This window comes from Saimiri boliviensis, chromosome 1, assembly GCF_048565385.1.
Source record: "Saimiri boliviensis isolate mSaiBol1 chromosome 1, mSaiBol1.pri, whole genome shotgun sequence".
NCBI lineage: Eukaryota > Metazoa > Chordata > Mammalia > Primates > Cebidae > Saimiri > Saimiri boliviensis.
In genome coordinates this window covers 32,874,642-32,897,414 of record NC_133449.1, presented here as the reverse complement: position 1 = coordinate 32,897,414, position 22,773 = coordinate 32,874,642, and the positions used below count along the sequence as shown (strand labels likewise).

The 22,773-nt window shown below is 39.2% G+C and overlaps 1 protein-coding gene across 11 annotated transcripts in view; it reads right to left on the bottom strand.

The window, feature by feature from the left end:
• LTBP1 (latent transforming growth factor beta binding protein 1) overlaps positions 1 to 22,773 on the bottom strand; it is a 476,883-nt gene that overhangs the window by 192,697 nt on the left and 261,413 nt on the right. For all 11 annotated transcript variants that reach the window (XM_039478754.2, XM_039478757.2, XM_039478764.2 and 8 more), the window contains 2 exons: positions 17,991 to 18,215; positions 16,511 to 16,785 (listed from right to left, as the gene is read on the bottom strand). In XM_039478754.2, coding sequence (XP_039334688.1) covers positions 16,511 to 16,785; positions 17,991 to 18,215 — 500 coding nt within the window. The remainder of the gene's footprint in view (positions 1 to 16,510; positions 16,786 to 17,990; positions 18,216 to 22,773) is intronic.

The following is a 22,773-nucleotide window of genomic DNA, read 5'->3' as shown; positions in this document are numbered from 1 at the left end:
AATACTGATGTTCAAGCGGCAGATGATTTCACTTTGGGGACATCAAGATCCTTCTTGTCACGGTGCCATGTTTTGGTGCCAGAGAACCAAGACCACGAAGTGACAGCAGTAGAGCTCGCTATGCTCCCTTCCACCAAGCATCCAAGGCCCAAGCACAAAACACCACACAGCATGCAACTCTCTAAGTCAGGTCCTAGAGAGTGTATCAGTCCTTTCAGGTTTTAGACAGCCATGGGTTTTTGTGAATCCTCCATTCCTAGAAGAAATGGCCTAAGAGCCAGTGTGCAATAGTAGAAAGACTGGCAGGGTACAGTGACTCACACTGTAATCCTAGCATTTTGGGAGACCCAGGCGGTGGGGCGGGGGGGGCGGTCACTTGAGGTCAGGAGTTTGAAACCAGCTTGGCCAACATGGTGAAACCCTGTCTCTACTAAAAATACACACACAAAAAAATAGCCAAGCTTGGTAGTGGGCACTTGTAATCGCAGCTACTTGGGAGGCTGAGGCAGGATAATTGCTTGAACCTGGGAGGTGGAGGTTGTAGTGAGCTGAGATCGTAATACTGCACTCTAGGCCTGGGAGACAAAGCAAGACTCCATCTCAAAAAATAAAAATAAAAATGTAGAAACATTGGACTAGACACTGAAAAGCTTCAGTTTTAGTCCCCACCTTCCACAAAGTCAACTGCAAACTGATTTACTTCTCTGGATGTTAGCTGCATCATCAATAAAATTATAAGGACAGACTAATTGCTAATACTCATTTCAGCGTCCACATTCTATGATTTTATGAAAGTTCCAGGGCAGGGCTGAGGGCAGCCAGGGAGCTACAGTGGCAAGATTTCCTGTGGCAGGGCAATCCTATGAAGGTTTGTCTTCCTCAGGTGCCCCCTGCCTGCCAGGTTCATACATTAGACTCCATGCTGCCACAGCCTGCCTGGTTCTATCCTCACACTCTGACCAGCACCAACCTTATCAAGGATAGCCATAATAATGGGCTGTCTTTTCCTGACCCTACCTCATGCCAGCCCTTTCCTGCTAACCTCTACACACAAAGGGCATCTCTATCTTCCTGAAAACAGTGATAGCTCTTAAATGGCTCAATACTAGATTATAATGGGTCACTCTAATGAATTATATAATTATCGATAGGCAAGATCTCAGAAATTATTCAAGATGGTCATGGAAATGCAGATCTTGGGCATACTGAGCTGTGACCAGTACAAAGTCACGTTAGAATCCATCAACCCACACTGCACAGGTTATGTCCCATAAATTATTCCACCCACGCAGGTGCCACCCTCATCTCCATCCACATTCAGAAGCACACTGCTCTAATATTCAGGCACAAAGCCTTGGGGTATTCTAGTAAACACAAGCTACACCATCAATACTATGAAGTTAGGTGAGGAATGCTAATCCTTTTTTTTTTTTTTTTGAAATCTTGAACTTCTTTTCATAAGAATCAGAATGAAGTCCCCTATGGGAAAAGTACTGACTGTGTATAACGGGTTGGATCAATCCACACTTCATCTTTCCTCTTCTTTCTTCCTGTTAAACTGTCTTTTCATTATGATATATACACATCTCCACTCTGGAAAGGTGACTTTTGCCAATGTTCTGAGCAAAATGGTGTTCTTCCAGGCCCTGAATCAATGATGGGTCCAAATTAAACTAGAAAATCTCATCAACACTCTTAAGTGTCCCAGTACTAGATCATTAACTATGTTTATTTCTATGCATCAATAAGTAAAAAGTTGTAAATCTCTAACCCCTATCACAAATGCAACTAGAGCAACATATTTGAGCACCTTGTTCTAAGGGCCATTGTCATAAAGAGCACTGTTGGATGCAGAACTGGCTGGGTAACAGCCATTGTCTCATAAGAAGAGGAAAATGCTTAAATACTTCCAGATTTTCTAAAAGAACTTGTAAAAAAAATTTGCTTTGGCTTGAGCAGAACATTCTTTATAGGCAAGGTTTTTTTCCTTCCTTTTTTTTTTTAAGTCTACTCAGCTTTCTTTCATTAGAGTAATTAAAACAATGTTAGGCATTTGGGGAATCTGATATAACCATAATCCTCTGATATTTCAGGCTATTGATTTTACAAAGTATCTACTGTGACTAGAGCATTAACTGCTAGAAATGTATCCCCATCGATTTCTGACAGTGTATTTGTTTAAAACCTGCTGAAGCCAAACCATGGGCTTCAAGGAATTCCAGACAACTACTTTAGTTTATGAAACAGTATTTTAAAAGTTACACTAAGGCAAAAATAGTTTTTAAAGTAACGTGAAGAAAAAAAAAAAACCTCTTAAGCATGAAACTTATGATTCTATTTGACATCTTTTCTAAAGGAGAGATAGAATTTGAGCTGCCTATTTTCTCCACCTCTACAATGATGTGAACACTTCAACAGTCAAGTCTTCCAGACTATGTTTTGCTCTTCTTAAGTTGCAAAAAGAACTGCAATTACTTAAGTTGCAAATAGTATTGTCATGATTATATTCTGACATCATAATTCCTGTTAGCCTTTCCCTGGGGCAAAACAACACAAACCATCATAAATCCTAGGATTAAATGGTAGTAGATAGTATTTATTTTAAGTTTGATTACCAGGGTTGTGTCTAAAAAGAAAGATTCATGTTGAGAAAGGGAATAAAGATGTGCATATAGGCGTGATTATTATGACCATAGCAAACTGATAATCCTCGAAACGATGAACATAAATGCCTATCTTCTTCAATGCTTATTTCTACAACCATATTGAGAGCAATCTTCCATATTAAGCTTCACGTCTATAAATAGACAATGAAAGGAACCAAAAACATTTCAAGCCTCGTAGCACTATGTGAAATAGTAATGCATGCCTCATTTGGTCGAGCTTTCAGTTTTTTCTGTGTCTCTTCCAAGTGCACAGAACTCAAAACTAATAATTACCTGTGGTTTGGTTGCAAGTCATGTAGAAAAACTGAAATCCACAAATAACACTAACAGGTTCATTTAGATCCCTGGGTGCAGGGACCATGTCTGCCTTATCCACTGCCCTGACTCTTCTGTTCCCATTGTTCCCCAAAAAGCCACTTGTTTCCTCACATTTCCAAGCTCCATATTATCTGTTGGACTGCCATACCAAAATACCATAGACTGGGTGGTTTAAACAGTAGATTTTGTTTTGTTGAGATGGAGTCTCGCTGCGTCCCCAGGCTAGAGTGCAGTGGTGCAATCTCAGCTCACTGCAACCTCCGCTTCCTGAGTTCAAGCAATTCTCCTGCCTCAGCCTCCCAAGTAGCTGGGATTATAGACACCTGCCACCCCACCCAGCTAATTTTTATGTATTTTTAGTAGAGACAGGGTTTCACCATGTTGGCCAGGATGGTCTTAATTTCCTGACCTCATGATCTACCTGCATCAGCCTCCCAAAGTGTTGGGATTACAGGCGTGAACCACCATGCCTGGCCAACAATAGATTTTTTTTTTTTAATTTCCTAACAGTTCTGGAGGCTGGAAACCCAAGATTATGGTACCAACATAGTGGATTTTGGGTGAGGCCCTTTTCCTGGCTTGTAGGTGGCTGGCAGCTGGCTGTGTGCTTTCGTGGCCTCTTCTTTGTGCAAGTACGTGGGGAAAGCAATAGAGAGGTCAAGCTCACTGGTGTCGGTTCTAAAGACACTAATCCTATCTCATCAGGGCCCTGCTCTTATGAACTCACTTAACCTTAGTTATCTCCTTTCAGGCTGTGTTTCCAAATAGAGTCACACTGGGGGCTGGGGCTTCAACATACGAATTTGGGGGTAGGAGGCATAATTCCATCCATAGCACTAACAGGTATGGCTATGGGACTCATTCTGAACAAGGGGCACAGGCAAAGGTAACGAGTGTCATCCTTTGCAGAACCTCTCGTTCCCTGCTGTAGGAATTAAGGAAGCCATTTATTCTGGATAACATGGCAGTAACATGATGGAACCACTATCAACCCAAGTCCCTGAAATTTACAGAGCAGAGTCCTCTACTCACCTATCAGATATCTAATGCACACAAAAAGTAAACTTACGTTAATCTGTTACTGGAGCACAACCTAGACTAACCTAATATATTTACCCACAATTCGTCTGTGCCTAGTTCTGAAATCAATTCATAAGTAAGCCTGCCTTTAGGCGATGGGGAGATGGAGGCAGCAAACCACCTTGCCATGTATGCACCTATGCAACAATCCTGCATGATCTGTACGTGTACCCCAGAACCTAAAGTACAGTTTAAAAACATGGGCAAAGGACTTGAATAAACTTGATACATGGCACTTGAAAAAAAAATAAATGCAACTGTATTGATTTTAAAAAAAAGCACAAGCAGGTGAGGAAGAGAAATATGGCACAAACGAAACAATAAAGATTTAAGGAACAGAGAGACACGTGGGTTGAAGAAGTACTAAAAAGCTTTTCAGAGAAACTGGTTAGAGAGGAGTCTTTCAAGTCAACTGGATTGGAGAGACCAGTATAGTTATTCATTCACTCTATCTGACATTGCTCTGTCCACTGGCCTGTGCATATGACAGCACCAGTGGTGTCTGAAGATTGCAGAAAACAACAAAGATGTAGAAATCATCACAGAGGGTTAGAGGGCTAAAAGACACCTTTGTTTTTTTCTTAGCCAATCCAGTTATGTGAAAAATGAAGAAACTGAGGGCCTGAGATATGGTGAGTCTGCTAAAATGGAAAGAGAACTATCATCTTGGAAATACCACAAGCTGGTCCCAATCTCTGGGCCTCAAATTCTACATAAATAAATGCGAGACATAAATATCTACTTTTCCTGTTTATCCTGATTGTTCTGAAGGTCAAATAAGCTATTGGTTTTATTAAAATGCACTGTCTTACTAAGAGGCTTGTCCCATGGCCAAGTGTGGTGGCACATACTTGTAGTCTTAGCTACCTGGGAGGCTGAGACAGGAGTATCACTTGAGCCTGAGAGTTTGAGGTTGCAGCATGCTATCCTCCTACCACTGCACTCCAGTTTGGGCAACAGAGTGAGACTATGTCTCTTAAAAAAAAAGAAAAAAAAAAAGAGGCCTACCTGGAAGCCATGGAACGTTAAGACCATATTCTTTAAAAACTGTGTTAGAGCTTGCACATTTGAAATCAGTCTTTTGCAAAGTGGCCATCTTGAAGGCATTGCTCTCTTTGTTTAAAATATTTAGAAATACTCAAAATATTTTGAATCTTATAATTTTCTTGAGGGCTAGAGACATACTTTAAATATTCTCAAGGGTGGCAAGTCTTGTTCAGACATGTCCAAACTGTTTGCATAAGGGCAGTGTCACTGCAGTAAATGCACAGTCTCATAAAGTGACCTTGTTAAAATAAAACATTCAATTTTATATATAAATTATTTTATTTAAAAAAAGAAAAAAAAGACACAGAAGAGGAGGAAAAAATGGAAGAATGAGAAAGGGAAAAAAAAGTACTATCATTGTCTTGGAGAAGGTTCAGGCAGAACTTTGTCCTCTTCAATACACGGCAATGTTGCTTCTCTCACCACAACTTCATGGGGCAGATTTCAAATGACTGATTTTTTTTTTTTTTTTACAGTTAAACCAGCTGATGCCTCCTCATTTTGGCAAATCTCAATTCTGAGGGATAGCACAGAGCCACATCAGACCATCAGAGCCTAGAAATACCAGCTATAAATCCTGAAACTATTTCTTATAATGTATGGCGCCAAAATCAATCATCAATTCAAGCCATTGTCTCTTAAAACTATTTCCAACATGCTCAGAACTGTCATCTTCAAACACAGTGACAAAAACTTATCCCTTTGCCAATATCAGAAGTAGCTCAACATGCTTCCACTCTGAGCTGCTCCACAATTATTTTCAATGCTTATTCCTATGTAGAAACAGAAGTGTAATTATTAATAGGTATATTATATTTATAAGCCCTAGAGGTATAAAATATGGTAATCTGCCGGGCACGGTGGCTCAAGCCTGTAATCCCAGCACTTTGGGAGGCCGAGGCGGGTGGATCACAAGGTCGAGAGATCGAGACCATCCTGGTCAACATGGTGAAACCCCGCCTCTACTAAAAGTGCAAAAAATTAGCTGGGTATGGTGGCACGTGCCTGTAATCCCAGCTACTTAGGAGGCTGAGACAGGAGAATTGCCTGAGGCCAGGAGGCGGAGGTTGCGGTGAGCCGAGATCACACCATTGCACTCCAGCCTGGGTAACAAGAGTGAAACTCCGTCTCAAAAAAAAAAAAAAAAAAAAAATGGCAGTCTGATATTCCATGTCATGATAAAGACATTTTTATTGCCAATAAAATGAAAAAAAAAAAGTCTGAGAGGAGGGGCTTAGGGAGACTCAATGAAGAAACAGACTTGCTTCTCTTAAACAGGTCAGGGCAGGTGGACACTTAAAGCTGACAGCCTCTTTGGTTCCCAGAAGACATTCGTGTGGGTAAAGACTGGATACTAGGCCGTAGGAAGGGTAACGTCTGGGTCACAACCCATTCTCTGAAGTTCTAAGAATCTGTATTTTGATTACCCCAATGTCCTAGCCCTCCATTCTCAATCCAAGTAAAACGAGCAGTTCTCCTCTCCACTGGCAGGAGCCCAGTGACATGCAGACATGTTCTCTCTCACATGTGGTGTTTTTCCTCTTTGGATCTTACCCCTGTCTTTACTGATCTTTCTTGACTCCAGGCTCAAGAGCCCCTGCAGGAAAGTCAATCTGGCAAAGGTTGCTGGAACGAGACCAGTGAACACATAAGAGTTCCAGCACCTATCACTGAGATGCATAGGGCACCTTCAGTGATACCTTCAGCTGTTGACACAGGTAAGGTTTGGCAAGAAGAGCCACAGAGAGCCACCATTTTAGAGTCACAAGAGACAACCAGACTCACTAACACTCAATTAAGTATTTCTTAGATTATGCCAAAGGAGTACTTGAGTGGGACACTGAAGAAAAGCCCAGATGGCATAGGAAGTACTTGGTATTAATGACTTATTCCATCTCAAGGCAGCCAAACTTCAGTAAATGCAATCAGCACACTCCAGCTGAGCTTTCCGCTCACCAAGAAGACAGATGGCTAGCAGCCCAGCCTCACCTTCCCCAGTCAGTACCCAGCAGCTCCTCCAAAAGAAGGCAGGTCACTGCACTGGCCCAAGAGCACCTGGGAGGGTCCTACCCATAAAAGCATGTGGTCTCAGGCGATAGATGGGGAGGAAGACAGGGCCACAATTCACCTCTGCCCTCTGTGGACCCAGCCTGGCTCAGTTCCCCCTCCACATAAAGGAGATGACATAAATAACCACTTTTTTCTTTAGACTTCTAATCTATCACATAATTTATGAACTCAATTTGGGGACTAACCAGTGTGAAAAGTATTACAATAATTCTGGCATTACTTCTGTCAGGATAAAACTGGTTTATTTTTATTTTTTATCATAGATTTAAGCTTCATCCCAGTACTATTCGTGTTGCCAGTACAGGAGAGATACTGTGGAAATTCAAGGGTGGGTTTCTGAGCAGAACTCAATGCCCCAGCTCCCCTACATAAACACCATCCACTTCTCTCATCACTGAGAAAACATTTCCAAAGTTCCCATCTCATCTGCATCTACCCAGCCATCTACCCATCTTTTTTTCTGCCATGTGTAATTGGCAGACATCACATCTATTCCCCCAACTTCTTATTGGCTTTTGCGCAGTGGAAACCAAAAAATATTTTTCTTTATTCAAAGTCCTGTGACAAAAGAACTGAGCCTCTTAAAAAAAAAAAAAAAGTAATTTCAGCCATGCAATTAGGATACTTTCCACCTCAATGAGCTCATATTTTCCTGTTAAAAAGACAGAAATTATGGTTTTTTTTTTAAACAAAAGTTAAGTATATCTATTTGGCCCTTTAGAATTGGGGTGTGTGTGTGTGTAAGCTTCAGAGTTTGAGGATGCTACTGAATGTATCTGCCAAAAGGGACCTATCTTCAATTAAATGATCTTTTCCTTCAATGGTCCATTCTGTTTCCATTTTTCCTGCCCAAAGAGAACTGCTGGAACAACTTCTGGCATCTCTAATAGAATCCCAAACAGTTCTTGTGTCACTTTAATCCAATTTTGCCCTAGGGCTTATTATTTATATGACCAATAATTAAAGGAAAAAGAGTTTTTCCAATGATATCAGGACTCCACATCAACTACTCGTCCTTTCCTTTCTTCCCAATCCACATAAAGTTTATTTTCTTCTGTAGAATATGTTATTAAAGACCTTAATCTTAAAGTTTGTTTCTTATGGTTTTTAAAATCTTCTCTAAGAGTTTTATAGTTGCAAACTATAAAAGTGGGTTCATGTGTTATTTGATCATCTTTATCTGTGTTGGAGTGCTGTAGGCAAAACATACTCTGTTTAAATTGACTTCACGTTTTCCATAGTCCTGGAAAACCTGCTTTTTAATTAACTCGGGTGTTTATATGTGAATTTTTCTACTCTTTCAGCATTTTGAAATAGGAAAGTCTTGAAGCACTTGAATTTTTTGTCTCCTTTTATACTGCCTGTGTCTGATTATAAGACAGGTTCCTGAGTTCAACAAACAGCACAGACTTATACAACCAGGCAATGGGCAGATTCAGCATGGACGCTGGACCCTGAACTCTACATTGTGATTCTAAATGCTTCCCATACAAGGCCTTTTCATACCATGTGGCATAACTAGGTCACTAAATGTTTGTTTCCAGTAATTGGGCAATCAATAAAACATGTTTGAAACAATCAAAAAGTTAGATGCCAAATAAGCTTTGAATTTAGGTCACTGTTAAGAGAATCGATTTTAAAACAAAGGACACCCTTATACAATTGATTTTTATGTAAAAAAATGAATATATTAAATGTCCCTATGATGCAAAAATGGATTGGAGGGGTATTTTCTGAAACTTGGCCTCTCCTCAGAGATGATAACTACTTGGAAATGTTCGGGTGTTAAGCCTGTGAAAACATCAGATTACCCTGAAAGTGGCTGGTAATTGTCACCAATGGACTTGTAATTCTAACAATCATTGACTGAGCAAACTCTCGCAAATGTTTTCAAATATATGTAGACTACCATGATTTACTCCAGGTAGCACAGAAACCTAACTCTGCCAAAATGAGGTCTTGCCAACTATACTTCATACTTGATTTATGTTCAAGAAAACCATTCCTATCTGTCAACCGATATAGTTCTATTAGATTAATTTCTGTTCTGTGAATATAGCAGATTTAGCAATGCCTATAGAGACTGCCTGTAGAGACAGCCTGATTCACATAAAAATCAATGATTTATTTGATTGTTAAATATATTTTTGGAACTCTGAAATATTAAACATAACTTATGAAAAAAACAAAACAACAGAAACCATTTTTTTCTCCTACAGGTTGGCATTCTCTGTCAAGGTAAGAAAACATTACAGAAACTTTTAACCCCATTATTCCTACTCTTTTTTTTTTCATTATAATGCAATCCAAAGAAATGTCCTCTGTGGTCATGAATTTAACTGTCATCAGCAAATCTATTCACTGACCATTGAATTTTCTCCATTCATTCTCTATCATTCCATGTCTAAAACAGCCTGGACTATCTGACTGATAATTAAGAGTACAGCCTTCTTAATGTTAATCAAGGATGAGGCTGCTTATAACAAAGATGTATTTGCTCATCTCCCCCCTATGGCTCAGGTAATCAATTCTAGAGAGCATGTCTTTAGCTGATTTGTGAAGCAAGAAAATTCAGAACAGTTCGTTTCTTCATGATCCTTGTCTTTACAACAGCCTGTAGTGCAATCCTGATGCTTGATTCTCCATAAAGTCCCCTATAGTCATCCTTTTATATTCCACTTTACTTCTTAGATTGGCCCTCAGTCATTTCACAAGGCCAATTTCTCTTCCCTGGCCTCCTCCTGTCACCTCACACCTACCCAGCATAGCTATTCAACAGTGAAAAACTCTACATTTGTTTCTAAAAAGTCTTTTAAAGCTTTTAAATTCAGCTTTAAAATACACTATTCTATGTATAAGTCTAGGAAATTTTAATATTTTCCCCTTTCTTTCTAAAAAAGTTTCAAATATACTGAGATGTTCAAAAGATAATACAATGGTCACCTGCATATGAACCTCTCAAGAGTCAATAATTGTTAGAAGCTTGTGTTACTTACATGTAAAATACACCTGAAACTACAGACAATACCTCAGATATGCTGTGGGTTCAGTTCCTGACCACTGCAATAAAGTGAATATCACAATAAAATGAGTCACATGAATTTTTTTGGTTTCCCAGTGCAAATAAGTCATGTTTACATGGTACTGTTGTCTATTAAGTTTGCAGTAGGGCTATGCCTTAAAGTACATACCTTAATTTTAAAACATTTTCTTGCTTTAAACATGCTAATAATCATCTAAGCCTTCTGAGAGTCGTAACTTTTGCTGGTGGCGGGTCTTGCCTTGACGTTGATGACTGTCAGTCAATCAGGATGGGGGTTCCTGAGGGCTGTGGTGGCTGTGGCAACTTCCTAAAATAAGAAACTATGAGGTCTACAGCTTTGACTGACTCTTCCTTTTACTAAATATTTCTCTGTACCAAGTGATACCATTTGATAGCATCTGACTCACGGTATAACTTTTTTCAAAATGCGTCGGTCCTCTTATAAACCCTGCTAATATTTTATCAACTAAATGTATAGAGTATTCTAAATCCATTGTTGTCATTTCACAACGTCCACAGCATCTACGCCAGGAGAAGCTTTCATCTCAGGAAACCACTTTCTTTGCTCATTCATAAGCAGCAGCTCCTCATCCATTCAAGTTTGAACATGAGATTGCAGCAGTTTGGTCATACCTTCGAATCTACTTCTAACTAGAGTTCTCTTGCTGTTTCCACCGTATCTGCAGTGACTTCCTCCACTGAAATCTTCTACCCCTCAAAGTCATCCATAAGGCTTGGATTCGACTTTTTCCATACCTAATTTAATTATCTTTAATATTGATATTTTGACCTCCTCCTATGTATCATGAATGTTCTTAATGGCATCTATGACAAACCCTTTCCATTTTTATTTGCTTTGCCCAGATCCATCAGAGGAATCATTATCTATAGCAGCGATAGCCTTAAGAAGTGTATTTCTCAAATAATAAGACTTCAAAGTAAAAATTACTCCTTGACCCATGGTCTACAGAATGAACGCTGTGATTATGGGCATGAAAACAACATTCATCTCTTTGTACATTTCCATCAGAGCTCTGAGTGACCAGGCACATTGTCAATGAGCAGTAATATTTTGAAAGGGATCTTTTGTTTCTGAGCAGCAGATCTCAACAGTGCCCTTAAAATCTTTAGTAAACCATGCTGCAAACACATGTACTGTCATCCAGGCTTGGCTGTTCCCTTTATAGAGCAAAGGCAGAGTAGATTTAGCATAGTTCTTAGGGACCTTAGAATTTTCAGAACAGCTTTCGAGCACTGACTGCAACCTAAAGTCACCAATTGTATTAGTCCCTAACAAGAGAGCCAGCCTGTCCTCTGAAGCCAAGCATTGACTTCTCTCTAGCTATGAAAGTCCTAGATGGCATCTTCCAGTAGAAGGCTGCTTAGTGTAGCCTTTATCAATGATCTTCTGGACAACTTGCTGCGGCTTCTACGTCAGTACTTACTGCTTCACCTTGTACTTTTATGCTCTACAGATGGCTTCTTCCTTTAAACCTCATGAAGCAACCACTACTTGTTAGGTGGATGGAACCTAATCAAGACTCTTCCCTCATGAATGGACTAATGTCACTATCTTGGGAGTGGGTTAGTCATCACCAGGGTGGGCTTGTTATAAAAGCAAATTCAGGCCTGGCACAGTGGCTCATGCCTATAATCCCAGCACTTTGGACAGCTGAGGTGGGTGGATCATGAGGAGCTCAGGAGTTCAAGAACAGCCTGGCCAATATGAATATGGTGAAATCCTGTCTCTACTAAAAATACAAAATTTAGCTGGGCTTGGTGGTGTGTGCTTTTAGTCCCAGCTACTTGAAATCCTGAGGCAGAAGAATTGCTTAAACCCAGGAGACAGAGGTTTCAGTAAGCCGAGATCACGTCACTGCACTCCAGCCTGGGTGACAGAGACTGTCTCAAAAAAAAAAAAAAAAAAAAAGCAAGTTCAGCTCCCCTCACTCTCTTGTGTTCGCTTATCCTTCTTCTATGGGATGACATAGTAAGAAGGTCCTGGTCACATGTTGGCACCTTGATACTGAACTTCACAGCCTCTAAAACAGTGAGAAATAAATGTCTTTTCTTTACAGATCACCCAGTCTGTGGCATTCTGTTACAGCAACACAAAAATGGACTAAGACAGAGCTCATTTTCAAATTTCCCCAACTATTCCCAAAGTATCTTTTAGATCTGGCTTTTGTTTTTTTTTTAAATCAAGATTTAATGAAGGTGAATACATTAGACTTATTTTTTGTGTCTCTTTAGTCTCTTTCTACAAACATCATCTCACTTTCTTATTACTCCGCTTTTTGTTTTTTGTTTTTTAAGAAATCAGGCAATAATACCCTACACTGTAAATTTCTGATTGTTTTTTTCTGTCTGGGTGTAATGTTTTTAACTTGTTTCTTTACCCTCAAGTATTTCCTATAAACTTGGGGTTAAGTGTAAAAGTTTGATTCTATTCAGGTTAGATATTTTTGGCAAGTACACTTCAAGGATAGTTCTGCAAATTCTATATTGTCTCACAGCACTCCTGAGGCACATAAGGTCAGACCACCCCCACTATTAGTGACGCTGAGCTTGATCACTTTGTCTAAGGGGCTTCTTGACACACTGACCTTGCCACCAAGTCATTTATACTGCACTATGCCTCAGATTGAAGAGGCTTAATATTGATGCGACAGCTGCCAAGAATCCCAAGCTATTTCACTTCTCTGATCTCATCTGACAACTCTTCCTTGTTCATTTCTTGCACTGCTCTTTCCTCTGTTTAATTACTCTCCCTTTTTGCTCTGCGAGCTTGGTTTCCTCATCAATCACCCATTTTCTCCACCATCCAAACAGTTCTGAAATTCTATTCTACAAAACTTTCCTGAATTTAAACACATTGATCATAGTTCATCTTGGGTTTTCAATCCCAAGTTTACTACCTAATTATTAGAATCTGTCATAGAAACAAGGGCTATCTCTGTCAAATTTATTTTGCATATAACCTCTCACAGCAATATATAAACATAGATGCTTATTGGTAATGATTGCATTAAAAGTTTCAATGGCTGAAATTTGCAATTAATAAAGGGCTCCACTGAGCAAAGCGATACTGAGCATTTACCCAGTGTTTTGTTTGTTTTTGATTTTTTGCCATTTAAAATCTACCTAGACCTCCTGGCTACAGCTTTGTTTGCAAATCAACCAGAGCAAAAAGCACAAATGTTTTTGAACTCCTTTGAAGGACAGTAGAGCATTTAAAAAACACTACTGATTATTTGCCAGTAATGTATTTTTTAAATGCTCACCCTAATTGTACAAATTAATTGGGCAGTCATTGGCATCCAGCAACACTCCTCACGAACGGGAAGACCAATAATCACATGCTGAGAATATTTTCCAAAAAATAGGTCTTATTTTGAAGCTGTGTATTTGTGACTACACATGCAAAATGAATTAAGAATTGAGATCACTGTCTGCATCTTTTAGACCAAAAGTCAGAGATGTATGCAGATAAGACAAAAGTATTCCACTGAGTTTTAGTTACTTGGATAACTCCATCAATTAGCCAATTCCTATAAATTGTATACTCTAGTTAAGGCTTACAAGTCAATAATTTCTTTTCATCTTTTCTTGTTAGCAATCACCTAATGTTATACAAGAATAACAAGCTTGTTATGCCTCTTTTTCTTGCTTTTTATCATCTGTGTTCCAACTTGGAAACCAGGAGAAAGGTACTGGGCACACAATTTTAAAAAGATCTGCTTTTCCTTTCTCCCTGACCAACCTGAGCTGGAATGACTAAACAATGCAAATGGCACCAAATCTGTCCTCCCTCTCCAAGACTAATTCAGTGCAAAGCTGTGGAGTGTTTAAAGTTTATCTTCAGCCCCAATGTCATTATCAAAACCTGCCCTTAGCATAAACACTGTCTTTACTTTTAAGCTAAATTTAAATTGACAATGTTCCTTCTCCCAAAAGCATTTCAAAACTGGGGAATGAAAAGCCACATTAGGTCCCCTGTAGTCACATTTCAGGGATCCACAGGCCAGTGAGGACTGCGTCTGCGAGATTGCTGCTGACCCTATCTTACTGAAAGTACATGATAGAAAAACAGTCATAGTAGATGGCTGCTTAAGTTTGACTCTATTTCGATAAATATTCTTTAAGCTAATATTAGCATACTTCTACAATATTTGCAAAGCAGGGCTCACATTATCTTGATTAATCTTAACAAAGTGTCATGAGCCCCACATTTTCTCTCTGCTTTGCAGATAAGGAAGCCGCTTCCCTCCTACCCAGTGCTGTGCTCATGGCTCTAATCAAGGTCTTAACAACTCCACATGGATGCTGTTTCCATCCCACATCTGCCTTCCACTCAGGTCTACAATCTTCCCTCCTCCTAAAAGAAAGGTGACAATCCTACCATTGACTTAGTACCTGAAAGTGTTTCCCAGTTTTCTAAAGCACAAACAATTAGTTCTATTACCTCCAAATATTTCACATTGATACATACTATCTATATATATATTTGACATTCAAGAAATGGCACAGGAATAATAAATGTATCTCATCTAGTCTTCTCATGAGAGGTTTAAACCATAACCAAGAGACAGGAGGGAAACCACAGAATGAAGCCTCCCTCGTTATCTCATACTCTCAAAGCAAGCTGCAGCAAGTGGCTGAAGTGGAGGAACCAGTGCTTTTCGACTGTGTTCACTATGCACAATCAATGACGAGTTTTAAAGAAAATTTTGCCATTCTCTCACTTCATGATATAAATATAGGCCTAAAGTTACACTTCAAATAACTCATGCACTGTAACTTGCTAGTTATAAATTCTTTTGTTTTTTTCTTTTTTTTTTTGAGGTAGAGACTTGCTCTTGTCACCCAGGATGGAGTACAGTGGGTCAGCTCACTACAACCTCTGCCTCCCAGGCTGAAGTGATTCTCCTGCCTCCGCCTCCTGAGTAGCTGGGATTATAGGCACCTACCACTGTGCTTGGCTAATTTTTGTATTTTTAGTAGAGGCAGGGTTTTAACATGTTGACCAGGCTGGTCTTGAACTCCTGACCTCAGGGGATCCACCTGCTTCAGCCTCCCAAAGTGCTGGGATTACAGGCATGAGCCAGTGTGTCCAGCCTGAATTTTTATAAGAAAATAAAAGAGGCCGGGTATGGTGGCTCACACTTGTAATCCTAGCACTTAGGGAGGCCGAGGCAGGCAGATCACAAGGTCAGGACATTGAGACCATCCTGGCCAACATGGTGAAACTCCGTTTCTACTAAAAATACAAAAAGAAATAACTGGACATGGTGATGCATGCCTGTAGTCCCAGCTACTCGGGAGGTTGAGGCAGGAGAATCACTTTAACCCAGGAGGCGGAGGTTGTAGTGAGCCAAGATTGCACCACTGTACTCCAGCCTGGTGATAAGTGAGATTCCATCTCAAAAAAAAGAAGAAAAGAAAAGATACCATGAAATATTATTTCATGTCAAAGATGACATGAATTATTATTGCACAATGAATTCAAAACTCATGAACAAAACTACTGCAAAAGGCAAAAATATTTTCAAACACCTTGGTAGAATATACATTCTGTACCATATCTCATGCCTGATACATGTTTTACACACAGATCATCCTAACCAAAAAACAGAAACAGGTAATCATGGACTTCCAGAAACATTCTGGAAGCCAGACAGGGTAGCTCATACCTATAATCCCAGCACTTTGTGAGGACGAGGCGGGAGGATCACTTGAGGTCAGGACAAGCCTGGTCCACATGGTGAAACCCCATCTCTACTAAAAATACAAAAATTAGCCGGGTGTGGTGATACGTGCCTGTAATCCCAGCTACTCAGGAGGCAGAGGTAGGAGAATCACTTGAAACTGGGAGGCAGAGATCTCAGTGAGCTGAGATCGTGCCACTGCACTCCAACCTGGACAACAGAGTAAGGCTCCAAATCAATCAATCAACCAACCAACCAATGTATTCTGTACATCAGGGATTGGCAAGCATTTTCTGTAAAAAGACACACAATAAATATTTTAGGTTCTGCAGATCGTATGATCTCAATGGAACTATTTAATTCTACAGTCATAGCATGAAAATGGGCATAGATAATATGTAAATGAATGCATGTGGCTATGAGTGTAGCAATAAAACTTTATTTACAAAAATAGGGCCATTGAATCACAGTATGTCAAAGCCCTTTTTTAAAAAATCATTTTTATCGAGTCTGGCTTTCTTGTTAATGACCCTGCAGCTGTAACAGATTACTAAAACAGGCTCAGTGATGACGCTTACCTGTGACCCAACGGTTTCCTGGAAGCACCGGCCAAGCTGCGTCTTAGCAGCCACGGGGTAGATGTGAGGAATGACGTGCTGGTGGGAGTGTGTGGAATGTATGGTCTGGGTCTTCTGTGCAGGAAGCCCTTGGTAAGAGACTTGGGAATGGCCTGGTTGAGCTTCTTTGGTCTTCTGGCCTGTTGGGCCATCAATTCTGGAAACCTGATGTATCTGGACAGAAGCCTCAGGAGGATGTTTCACATGGATATTGACTATGTTAGGAGGAAATTTCACTAAAACAGATTGGGAGGAAAACTTGTTAGCCCTGAATAACAGGCAAATCAAAAGTTTTAAAGCATGAAAGTAAATTTTATCAACACACATGTAGACATATTTGTATCATATGTAGCATTTCATTGCATAGCCATCAAAATTCTTAAGAAAACAAGCAAAATAAAAATTAAGCCGGAATTTCTATTTTTTTAAAGTTGTATTATAGAGAGAAAGTAAAACTTTTTAACAGTAACACATTTATGAGATTAAAATACTCTTCAAAAGTTATAAAGCTGTAAAATTCATGTTGCTTGTTCTAAGTAGGTAAATTTTAGCCAGTGTTAATCCGAAAGACCAAGCATTTGATTATTTTTGAATTTATTCACACCATCACAAAATGTCTATCATAAAAATTTTAGGATTTACATTTTTCTATTAAAAGAGGAAACCCAATTTCACAAGGCACAATTCTCTTAGTCGTAAAAAACACAGTACCTGTTATTTTTATGCTTCTTGTGACACACACACACACACACACACACACACACACACACAGTACCAGAGTGCACTATTTTATATCTATAGCAAGCTACTTTCTGTAGCTGTCAAACAAAATCTCATCTCCTGATGCAAGGATTCAGGTTTTAAAGAATTAGAGCCAGTAACACTTCTATGACCCCGCTTTTAAAAGTGTGCATTTATAAAAATGCCAGGTTTAAAAGAATGAATTCGTCATAGAATTTTCGAGCTCCAAGTGACCTAGTTTACTTTCCTCTACAGAAGAACAAATTGAAGTGCAGTGAGGTTAAATGATTGTTTACAACTAAAACCAAGCATTCTTCAATTCAAAGTTCACCAGCAGGTACTGTGTGATCCACTAGCTTATTAATGCTGTTAAGGTCCAGCACACTCTCTTGCTCATCTTTTGATGTCCCAAACCCTGTCAGAACAGTGCCATTAACATTTATTAGCTCTTGGTGTTAAGAGTCACTAGAGAAGAATGGGCTCCTTTTTATTTTCTTATTTCCTAGATATTATGGCTTAAAAAGTACTGCAGCCACATTCATGGGCCCACATTCTGCCTCTACTGCCATTTCTCAGGACACAAATCATGTACTCCTTTATGTTTCAATACTGGCCCTGGCCACCTGCAGATCCTTGACTTCCATGTGGGTTTGGCAGGTTAGCAGAGGTTTGGCAAATGGACAGGATGAAAAAAGCTTACCTTTGACTCCCTGCTGGCTAGTCACGGTCAGAGGCAAGGTATGTGTAGAATGGATGACATGCGTCCCCAACGCCTTGCCTGGCTGCTGGGAATGCTGATAAAGTTTAGGCACGCTGGCACCATGGACTGGGATCTGACAAAGCTTTCCTGTGAAATTTGGAGGGCACTGACATTTGTCCCTTGAACTGCACTGGCCACCATTCATACATGGAAGATGGCAAATAACTGAAAGGGAAAAGAGAAAATGTGGAGAGTTGGTTAGTCTCTCAGAGGATAAGTAACAATGAACCAACAAAACCTGCAAAACGTACAGCCCATGACAGTCATCACAGTCCCATGAACTTTAGAAATGGTCAACAAAGGAGTAAACTCACTATCCCAAAAGTAATCTCTGTTACTCACTATCTTTTTCTTTCCATCTTAGGCCATTTAACTCTTTAATAGCTTGTGATTATTCTCCCTCCAACAATGGAAAGGGAAGTTCATAGGAAAATAATGATTATTGTCTATCACAATGTCATTTTAAGTACCTTTTGCAATCTGTAATTATTTCATTAAATGACTCTCTAGATAATAAACTCCTCGAGAACAAGAGGTATGTATGGTCTGGTAACCTTCATATCCTTGGCACCTAGAAAAATGTCTGGCATACAATGGCCATTAAATAAATACTTGCTCACCTAATTCTCCATTATGTGATTATTATGCATTGCATGCCTGTAACAAAACATCTTATGTATCCCATAAATATATATACCTACTATGTACCCACTAAAATTAAAAATTAAATATATTTGCTCAAAAGATAAACAAACAACAGTAACAAAATAATATATGTTGAAAATTTTCTCTATTTAAGACACTAAGCGCTACCCAGAACAAAAAAGTAGAATAGTTTGAGAATCATGCTTTACAGGAATTTGCAATCTTGTGTAACAAGATCTCACTGAAGTCCAAAATCAGTTTGGAATTAACTTATTTAGAATACTGAAACATAACAGGACACACTGGGCAAAGAATTTTAAGAGGAGTTATAACTCTGGCTATTTTAGCTTATGGTCAACCTCTTTATCACTAATGAATTCTTCCTAGCAACCTTTAAACATCACAGATCTTCAGTAGCTTAAACAATATATAATAAAAGATCCTCAGCTCCATTTCCTTTCAGCTTCTACCCTCTTTAAATCCTCTCCAGCATGACTAAACTTTCTAACATAACTGTTTGTTGACTTCTCAACACACTACAATCTATCTTGGGCCAGTTTACATTTTCTCATCCCCTGCCCCTCCTCTACACAGAAACTATTCTTACTAGGATCATGAATGGTTTCCACATTGCTAAATCCAATGGATGGATTTAGGTCTTCCCTTGGTTTCCATGACATCTCGCTCACCTATTTTGCTCCTTCCTCCTGGCTATTCCATCTTAACATTCTTTGCAGACTTGCTCTCTTTACTTCTTCTTTATATACCGATGTGTGTTAAGGTCTGGTCTTGAAGTCTTCTTCACTAACTCTACACACTCTTCCTTATGATTTCATCCTATCATATGCTGATGTCACTCACATTTTTATTTCCTGGTCAGAGCTTTCTTCTGAGCTTCAAGCTGTCTACAACTATATGTCACCAGGTACATATTTCACAGGCCCCTCAAATTCAAAATGTCCAAAATTGAACTCATCATCTTCCCTCTAATACCTCCAGCCACCAAGTGATCCTTAAGAAAAATCTAGATGCTACTCCCTCTTTTTATCTACTCAAACATCTGGTCCTGGAAGTCCTTCCTCCTAATCATTCACCAAAGATGTCGACTTCTTGCCCATTACAGGGATCTTCTGCAACCTCACCCCTTAGGAATCTTACCTCATTCTCTATAATACAGCTGCATAGAACTGAATTCAGTTCCTCAGTGTGCTCTCAGCCTTCCAGAGCTTTATCCACACTAGGTCCTCTGCCTGGAACATTCTTTCCATTTGGCCCCCTTCAACTACCTGATTCCCATATATCTTTCAGACTCTGCCTGAACCTCACTTCTAGAAGCATTCTCACTGACCCTCATCTAGGCTTAACACTTATCTTCCTGTTTCCACGAATCTCATTCACTATCCATCATTCCATGCATCTCACTGCATTACAATTGACTGACTACTTCTCTGTATGCCTCATTCAACTAGAGTGCTGTGAGCTTGGGAAGTTATCTTGTTATGCTTTACTGCTAGCACATAGCTCAATGTCTAGAAGAAGTGCTAAAAATATATAAGAAAATACTAAATGAGGGAAGGGACAGATTTATACCTATCACTCTGTTAAATGCCTTTCTTGGTGGTATAGAAAATTCAGTCCCCGACCATCTAGGACTTAAATGCTAAATGGAGAAATTAAATAACACATAACTAAAAATACAGATCAGCAAATAAGCAGTAACTGGAAAGTATGAAATATAAGTCCTTTGGAACTGCACAGAGGAGAAAAGACATTAATAGGAAGTCAAAATAGACTTCACAGGAGAGATCATTTGGGAAAAGTTTTTGAAACTAAGCAAGATTTAGAAAACATCAACATGTGCATGTTAGGAATCAGGTAGTTGAAGGGGGCCAAATGGAAAGAATGTTCCAGGCAGAGGACTCGATGTGGATGAAGCTCTGGAAGGGTGAGAGCACACTGAGGAACTGAATAAACAATGTGCAGAAAGGAGTGGCGGTGGGCATATTTGGGAGATAATGAGTAAAACCTGTTGTTGAAACCCCAGGTTCTGGAGGGAAGGGAAGAGATCAGGTGATAAATTCAGAGAAGGAGGCTTGTGTTAGACAAAGAAAGCTATTACAGGCTTGATAAGGGCTTTGGATTTTATTCTGTTATCAGTAAGTTATTTTAGAGGCTTCAGTAGAGGATTAAGTAAAGCTGCAAGAGTGTTCCAGGAAGATTACTCTGGTGACGGCACGCGGGATTAGCTGGAAAGGAGAGAGTTCGGTGGGAAAGTCAGTTAGGAAACTATTAAAACAATTCCAGTTCAAGTTGAAAAACATATAATCGGGATGACAGCAACAGAAACTGAAAGACACATGCAGTAATATAAGACTGGAGGGGAAATCAGTAGAACTTGATGACTGGACACAGGAGGAAAAGGACAAGCCAAGAAGAGGGCAGAAAGTAGAGGAGGAAGGAGAGAGTTGGAAAAATTACAAAGGTGACAACCCAGAAACTTTTTTCAGGGCACAGGCTGCAAATCAAGTTAAAACTCCCCATGCTGGATGGGGTCTGAAAAACACTTTCACTAGTGCCCAATCTACTCTGTAAGGTCTTGGGTAAGAGAAGAGAAAGTCAAAGCTAACTCCAAGGTTGAATCAATGACTTCAAAACTCTCAGTTCAATTCTGAATTGATTTTCTACACTACAGCTTGGCTATACTGGATGAGCTCAATGTGTAATGGGTAAAGCAAAGGGAGCTAGGCCAAGCTTTACATGTACTGCAAATAATTTATAACTGGAATACAGGCCCTCCTCACTTGGTATGGTTCCAATATGCATGAATTTCCGTTACCATAGTTTAGTTAATACCAGTCCCCCAACGATGTGGTTCAGACTTCTGTTACCACGGTATATTAGCTGAGTAATTGCGTCAAATACAGACTTCACTGCTAGCACTTTGGTTCACAAATCGTGATGTGAATAACAGATGTGTATCACGGCCAATGACCAATCATGTCACTTCTTTCAAAGCCTGTCGGTGATTGGTCCCCGCACATCTGGTATTCAGTTCAGGCACAAACAGCAAAGCAGGTAGTTCTGCTATCTCCTCATCTTAGAGGGATAAAAATCACAGGACATTTTACAAAAGTGGATAATCAAAAGCCAGTACAAGTGAACAAAAAAGAAAGTACAGAAAGAAATACAAAGGGACAACACTGGACATGAAATTGGAAGGTGGCTGTAATGAACAGGATTCCCAAAGGACTTAGCATTAGAGGAACTCTCAGATATTTCACAACTTTGGATCAGCTTCCAACATTTTGTCCAAACTCAAAAAGGAGTACGACGATTCACAAAAGAAAAGAAATAATCTAATCGTAATTTATACAGTGAAAAGCAAATATGTTGAAATTATTCCCAAGTTGTACTCAAAGAAATAAAACATTCTAACTCTCAATGTTTCTAACATTTTAAATTATCAAGTACTAAATAAATATTAGCTGTACTATTTTTTTCATATTTCTCCATATATTGATAACCTACCTAAGTATTTTTAATGCTTTGGCAAAAATTTCTTACGGTCACAGAATTCATCATTTTTTAACTGATTAAGATGAGGACTCTTTATAATCAATCTATACTACGATATAATATGTGTGTATGGGTGCACTTAATATATATACACACATATATATACACATATATATACATATATACATACATATACACACATGTGTGTATATATATATATATATATATACAACACCATCTTTTTTTTTAACAAAGAACCAGTAACCAATTGACTTTTACAAGATATTTCCAGTATCAATAGGAGACTTTGAAATCTCTCATGAACTTAATTGGTTTCACTTAAATCTACCGTTAAACCCCTGAGACAGCTTCCATACAGTTGTTTCAAGGACCGTACTAGCATGCATGGACACAGCAATAATCCCTAAACTCCAATAACCCTGTGTCTCTATAGTAATAAAGGAAATGGTTTCTGCTTGGCTTATTTCAACCAATAAAAGTTCAGTATTTATAACCCTTTATGAATAAGAAAAAAATCTATTTTCCAGTTCTAGCAGTTCTA